Source organism: Austrofundulus limnaeus, unplaced genomic scaffold, assembly GCF_001266775.1.
Source record: "Austrofundulus limnaeus strain Quisiro unplaced genomic scaffold, Austrofundulus_limnaeus-1.0 Scaffold32, whole genome shotgun sequence".
Lineage (NCBI taxonomy): Eukaryota > Metazoa > Chordata > Actinopteri > Cyprinodontiformes > Rivulidae > Austrofundulus > Austrofundulus limnaeus.
Window position 1 is genome coordinate 407,003 of NW_013952434.1, and position 7,595 is coordinate 414,597.

General features: G+C 37.5%; 1 protein-coding gene across 1 annotated transcript in view; it reads left to right on the plus strand.

The window, feature by feature from the left end:
* The first annotated feature begins 4,109 nt into the window (after window positions 1–4,109).
* Window positions 4,110–7,595, plus strand: part of elp2 (elongator acetyltransferase complex subunit 2) — a 42,944-nt gene continuing 39,458 nt past the window's right edge. The window contains exons 1-4 of the mRNA XM_014005664.1: window positions 4,110–4,241; window positions 4,366–4,450; window positions 4,889–4,959; window positions 5,142–5,286. Coding sequence (XP_013861118.1) covers window positions 4,110–4,241; window positions 4,366–4,450; window positions 4,889–4,959; window positions 5,142–5,286 — 433 coding nt within the window. The remainder of the gene's footprint in view (window positions 4,242–4,365; window positions 4,451–4,888; window positions 4,960–5,141; window positions 5,287–7,595) is intronic.

Consider the following 7,595-nt stretch of genomic DNA (forward strand, 5'->3'; position numbering starts at 1 on the left):
ACACACACACACACACACACACACACACACACACACACACACACACACACACACACACAGTTGTAGTGAATCATTTTAAAGACATGCAAGCAGTTAAGTGGACAAGGCCCCACTTTGATGAATGGCTCCACTACTACCATTGAGATGAATCTGGGTGTGTTTTCTGTTATCGCCATGTTCTCGCCCGATAACAGACCCAACTGGAGCTACTTGAACTGCCTTGGATTAGCTTGTGCTAGCGTGGCTTGTTCTAGTCAGAGCAGATAAGCCCGATAAGGAGGAAAACAAGATAAGAAGTATAATCATCCTGTGACTCGGCTGCAGAAAATAGTTCAGTTAACAGCCTGACAAATAGCTTCCACAGCCTCAAACACACACAGTCGTACAGGCTTGTCTTTCTAAAGAGGGTCTCATTTGTTCTGCAAGATTCAATATTTGCTCCTCTGCCTGTAATCTTTTCTAAGCACGTTGCATTCTGATTATTTGCCTCCGACTCTCCAGAAGCCGCGAGTGTGTTTGAGTATTCCCATCCACACGGTCCAAGGGTATTACTCATTAAATAAGAGATGCTTATGCGTCTGTGTAGCTAACAGCTGCTCTCTTTCGCTGCTGTAAAAGTGCTGAGTCTCTGGATCCTTCCTTCTGCTCGCACCGCTCCAGGGACGGGATCCGCTGAGCCTAAAGAGACGGCCATTTTTCATACTGGAAAATCTTAAATGAGTGCAATCAGTCAGACTTCCCTGTTGAAATAAAGCAGATTGTTGTTTTGGCTAAAAAGGCATGCGGACAATTTACAGCAGAGGAAAACTGTACAAAATGATGCRCATGTTTTGCATGATTCAGACTGCTTTTTACAATCTTTTTTAGGCAGTTGGATTGTTTGGGAAGCCTTAAATTGGAACCTGTTTCGTGGAAGAAATACCACTCATAATAAAAGTGGGAGTGTGTTGTTTCTATCTTGAGACCAGCAGCTGAACTCACCTCTTTAGCACAATACAATGAGCCGAAAGAAGAAAGAGAGGAGTTCATTCTCAGGTCAGGTGTCCTGGCTGACTTCATGCAGTGTTTTCACCAGTTTACTGACTGATTCTTTAAAAAGTTTTAAAATAATTATTTTTTTTAGCTTTATTTCAATGTATTTTTTAACCTCATGACTCAAATGATCTCAGTGAGGCTTTGCCTCAAGCTGAGGAGTTCTAGTATCTGAGAGTTTTGTTCATTAATGATGGGAGGATGGAGCGGATGATATCGACAAATCAGGCCCCAGTTCTCACTAATGAGGATATTGCTCCGGTCTGTCATGTTGAAACAAAAAAAGAGAGCACATTTTAAAGAAAATGGGGGTAAAAAACAGAATTTCAAGCCTGTTCTTGTTTTTATGGTGTTTTTTTTCCCAGTTTGCTCACTTTTAGATGTGATGTTTTATGATTTTTGTGTAACTGATGTTTGTGTCACAGGTCACTCTTGATGTTGTACTCGTCTCAATGAGACTGCGTTTAAATAAAAGTAAATAAATACATTTTATCCAAATGACTCATAAATCATCAACACAGGATTCGGCCTACACACATCACCATACTTTCTTTATAAATAAACCACATGAGAAAAATTAGAAATCAGGTAAAAACAAACAAATACACACGTTCAAGTTGAGAGAAAAAAGCTGTTGTGCTAAGGAGTGGGTCATCTGCCTGTTCTGTTTAAGCTGTCCTCTCGTCAAGGAGGCACCTACAGGAACAAATCTAATTTAATTACACGTGAACAGAGGAGGCGGCGGTGCAGCGCAGACACTCTGCTCAGAAACCTCAGCCTTTTTCTGCGTCTGCATGTCTCCTCTTATATAATTGTGGACATCTCAGATAAACTCATTATCGTCCAGTTTTCATTTTTCTGACAGCTGCCTCAGCGTGAGCGAACAGCTGACGTGTGAAGATGACAAAAGAAAAAATGCTCGAGTTCTGTTTAAATGCATGCATCTTCATAACGGACATTAGTTCAATCATTACTTTTAATAAATATGAACTAAACAGTCACCTGATGCAGCAAAGAAAGTATTTTTTTTGTGATGTTAAAGATTTAAACAGTAAACCGCACTGAATGCAGAAAATAGTAAAGCACTATAAACATTTAAAGTAAATAAATTCATCATAGTTTTGAAGCATGAAGTTAATTTGAATGACTCTTTAAAGTTAATATTCAGTTTTTAAAAAATACATTTTAAAAAGACACTACAGGTTTATTCAAATGGCGGTCCAGGGGCCACATGGGCCATGGGTGATATCCATCCGGCCTGCCAATGAAATATTTTTTATTTGATTTTTACTTATTATAAAAATAGATTGTAAATCAATTAAGTTTTTAAAATTGATAATTTAATGCAACAAAATAAACAAATTTAAAAGATAAAGAGCAATTTAGTTGAATAGCCCTGCCTAAGATAAAATTGGTTAGCGGCGTCCATCTTGAACGGGGCAGTCTTCTGAAGATCATAGATGTACATCCAATTTAAAATTCTGAGAGTTTCATAAAACATTTCCAGTGGTTTGTCAGATATTTTGGTAACACAACAGAGATCAAACACTTACTTTTGTCAGCAGGCGATAAAGAGACATTATACCTTGGTAATGTTTTCAAAACCGCCCAAAATTGGACTTTTTTTTCTAACCAAACCTCATCTGCTTTGACTTGTTATGTTTGATYAATGAATCCTGTGTTGCATAAGCAGCTGCAGAGATTCCTCCTCATGGAGGGTGATGAATGCATAGTCAAGGTGGTGCAGAAATAATAGACACCTCACACAGCTGTTTGGTTGCATCCCAGCTATTTCTTTGCTGCCACTCATGAGATAAGGGTCACATCATGGATGCATGGGGAGCCACCGCGGAGAGGTTGTGTCATCCTGCCAAATCTGTCTAAATCTTGTTTAGAACGAGGGACAGCGGCGAGGCAAACAGAGCCTATTTTCTGCTCAAGACTTGGTGACAGCGTGTCTGTTTTGTCTTTGTCACGGATGTATACACATGGGCGAAAGCAAGCCAAAAAAAGTCTCTGCCACCTGTATTCTCTCCACTCCTCCTTCTCATATTATTTGGCTCTGAACTCCTGTTTTTCTGCACTTCTCTTTTTTATGACACTTAAAAATCCACAAAATGCGTCTTTGTCTCTTGTCAGTGAGTTTAGAGATTTCCTGCATCACATCAATTTTTATAAGTCAAAAGGCCTGACGTCTCTTCTTATTGTTTTCTTTTTTTAAATCTCCATTTCTCATAATTATTTTGTCTATTTTTAACAAGCAAGCCTGCAAGTCTGTTAGGCTGGCAGCAAGATCAGCTGTGACCATGTCACCCTCGATCAAATCCTGGCGAGAGAATTACAGTCTGACATGGGAGTGTGCGTCAGAACTTGATTGAGGATGGAGTAATTTCAACATAATGCAAAATGTCATTTGTCATTAATCCCAATGGAACCCTGTATTTCATCTAATTTAATACTTTATGAGGCTAAGAAATGGTTGATTTACATTTAAGATTTGTTTGATGACAAGCTGCAGGCACAAAGTTCTATAGCAGGTTTTACGTCTGAAGTTTAGGTAAATGTGAGCTTATGTTTCTGTAAAATGCCCAAATTAATGTAGAGACAAATCTTTAGTTTATGCAGAAAACTTAAAACGTTAAAGCACCCATTCTGCTGACATTTCACCAAACACAACACTAAATTAGATGTTTCAGTCTATTCTTAAATGGCCACTTTTTTGAAGCACTTTACTCTTCATTTTATTTTCTTGGTCAAGTACTGTGAAACCAAAGTTTATGGCTCATGTAATACTAAAAATAGGATTTTATTATCTAGTTTTCGATTCTCTGAGTCCTTTGCGCCATCTTCTGGACAATCTTGAACATTGCAACTTGGGGTAAAAAACGAACATGCTATAATTATTTAAATATATAATTAAAAAATGTTTAACCTTACGCGTATTTATATTTATGTTTATTATTTTTTTGTATTCAAAATTCTTATTTGCATATTTCATTTTTGGCTGCGGAACTATTAGCCTGTATGTGCTGTTTTTCCACGGACGCTTTTACTGACACTTCACAACTTTTGYAAAAATGGCGGCGTCCATAATTGAAACATGCCATGTAGCTTGTTGCCCAAACAGGACACCAAATGTTGTTTCTTGGGGTCGTGGTGGGCTTATCGCCTTCGGAACATGTAATTCAGTGGCTCTGTACGACCCACAGGTGAGGAGACGTGTCATATGTCCGCTGGTAGCTCGATGCTAGTTGGAGCTAACCTGATTTGAGTGCATTCAGTGTGGTTTTTAAAACGCTAGTTTTGATTGAACTGTATTCGGTGTTAATGCAGGAGAGAAGGGTCGTCGATTTGCTAAATGGACACACGGGGAGAGTGAATGCAGTCCAGTGGGTCCACAAAACGGACAATCACAATGGTGAGTCAGCTGCAGTAAGTAAGCTCTCACAGCTGGCTGCTTGCGACTGAAGTTTAAGCAAACAGGCGTAAGGGATCTTTTGCTAGTAGTTTTGTTCATATGTAAATTTACAAACATAAAGTTGYACTGTCATGTTGTCATTTTTAACAAAAAAAAAAGTATTTTCCTGTGATAGTCATTGCAAWTCAACTAAACTTGTTCTTCCTGTTTGTGTGTACTAGCTATTACAAGCTGTTTGATGTCTATAGAATTAGAAATGTAGCTCTTTGTTTTCTAGTGAGCTTCTTCCTCAATGAACCCTCAATATTATTCACCTTCAGATCCTGCTGTCATAATTGCAAGAATTTTATTTTATTATAGAGTAGAGTTTACACCATAAATTTAAATGATGTATCAAGTAGGTCAGTCACTATAATATCTGTGTTTTTGTTGCCGCAGCATCAGAGAGTCATCTTGTCTCAGGAGGCTCAGACAATCGACTCATCCTCTGGGAAGCTCAACATGGGAAGGTAACCAGCGTTGCCTTRCTTCTGACTAAACTTACCCACATTTTTTTCACAGAKGGCTTCTCATGCAAATGTTTAGTCATGAAGAGTTACCGATACWTACTTGACAAATTTTCTTTGTATAGAGTATTGCGGATGTATRTGTTTTTATCCAGTGGTCTATAAATGTGCTGCATTGTTTCCAGTTTGTCAGATCGGCGGAGTGTAAGGGCCACAGCAGTCCTGTCTGTGCGGTGGATACCATCTACACAGAGGACTCAAGGATCCTGGTAGCCTCCTGTGCTTCTGACTCCACAGTCAGACTGTGGCTCTGCAGTGACGACAAAGAAGGTGAGGAATCAAAAATATATTTTAGATGTTTCTGGCTGTTATTATACTTGAAATGTCACAAATTGAGAAAGGTTTTAATTTGTGATATTCATATATAAGTCATACAATAATAAAAAAATTGTTTGTCTTCTTTTGGCAATAGTTGTTTAAACACAAATAAAAACTTTCCCACAATGATCTTTTAGCATAAAGAAACCCTGCAATGATACTCAATAGAATAAAGGCAGGATTTTAGAGAAATTTTGTAAGTTTTCTTGTAACCTTTTTGGCTTTTAGAGGCTTAAAGCTCAAAACTAGAAATGTTTGTAACATGCAGTTTCTGCTTAACAGTATAACTAATTAAGTTATTCAACATAAAATGTTATTATTTAAATTGTTAATGTAATATTAAAATAGTTAATTAACTAAAATAATACATTTAATGGTCCATTTTAGCAACAAATGTACATTATTATGTTAAAATGATAACTGATGCTTGTGATCTTCTCTGTTATTGTTTGGGAACAGATTAAGAGGAGCAGTCTGCTGARATCTATTGTCTTAAAAATATAAATCTGTCCTCAGCTGTGCTTTGATATCAGCTGTCTGAATGAAGACATGTGATGACATGTCAGGGAGCTGTTTCAAGCTCAGCAGGAGGGACAGAATCACAGAGAAAATCAGTTTGTTGAAGGAAAAAAACACCAGCTTGCTAGTTAGGATATAAAAAAAACTGTTACTATGGCAACAGATGTAAGTTACTTTTCTTTTTTTTTTCAACACAAAACCAAGAGCTTTTCTTATTTCACGGTTGATGAACTCAGTTTCCACAGACGCTTTGCTCATCTGCAGATTAGAGCACAATCTCTGTCATACTGAATCCATTTGTTTAAAAACACACTGATCAGCCACAACTTTATGACCACCTTTTGTAATAATGAATAATTTCGCTCATCCTGCATCTCTGCCAGTGTTTTTGGTTTGGCACAAAGTCCTTGAACTTGTAAAGGTGGGCCCTTCGTCCCTGGACTTGTTTGTCCTGCTCGTCGAACAAATCCAGTCTGAACAACTGGAGGAAAAATCAGCAGTTTGAAGTTTTTATGTTCTTAACATAACGTTTAAACTCTTTTGCTCTGCCATCAGAAAATACAGTTTAAACAAGTTGTTCTTGGTCAGCTGTAGTGATGGGATGATGATACCTCAAGGAGTGTATTGACACACTACACAAACTGTCAGCTCTGTATTGACACTGTGTTGATCACTCAATAGTGACCCCTGCAGTAGTTAAAAAACACTGCAGGTTAACAAAATGAAGATAAGATGGAAAAGCTAACATGCTGCAAACCCACCGCATGTGAAATATTGAATCACCAGTTCTTTACTTAAAACATGATGTCATCATTGTATCATTTCATTTGCTCAGTTTGTTTGAGTTAAGTTGTTCATGAGAAGAGTTTAAAACTTACTTAAAACCTTGTTTGTGTAAACTGTCTGAACTGAGTTGTAGAATACAGATTTGTCTAGAATAAATTTCAGTTAAAATTACTAGTATGTAATTTTGTTAAGTGTTAAACCATGAAATAAAATACTAATAATATACTAAAAAAATACTAAAAGTTGATTAGTTTATGCATTTTTTTTGAGGAACAAACATTTTTTAAATGTCTTTGCTCCAAGGCGATTTCTCTTAGAAACCAGTTCTCCTGTCTTAGAAAAAACTCTTTCACAGGTTACAGATGAAGATGGTGAGCATAAAATTTTAAGTGCGAGTTGATAAAGGTGTGAATGTTTTTTCTGGATATTTTTCTGGGTATTTTTCCACTGTTGTGACAGGTCTCTTGTTCTGGATGTGTTGCTTTCAGCCAGGTAACATTGGAGTTCAATTATGGAATTGGTTGTATCTTCTTCTCCTCAACCTTTATATCAAGAGGTTTCCAAAGATTGTAACACATATTTTAGAAATAAATCTTCATTTATTTATTATTGTTACTATTATTATTATTATAATTTGGCGTCACAAGGTCAAAATTATTGCAGACTGGGGAAAATGTTTTGGGATGATCTATGAAGTCAGTGGAACAAGGTGAGGGCAAAAATCCAGCAGCAACAGCAAAACTCCATCCAACAAATCTGCAGCATATGGATACAGTTTGTTTCCTTATAAACACACTTTGGCGCAGCACATCCAAATGACACACTTTCTGTATTGGTCACATGAATTTTTTCTTAAAGCGACACACCAGTGGTCCCCAAACTATGGCCCGCAGGCCGGATCTGGCCCGCCTCCCCATTTGGTCCGCCCCCCAGAACAATACCAGAGAGCATTTAGG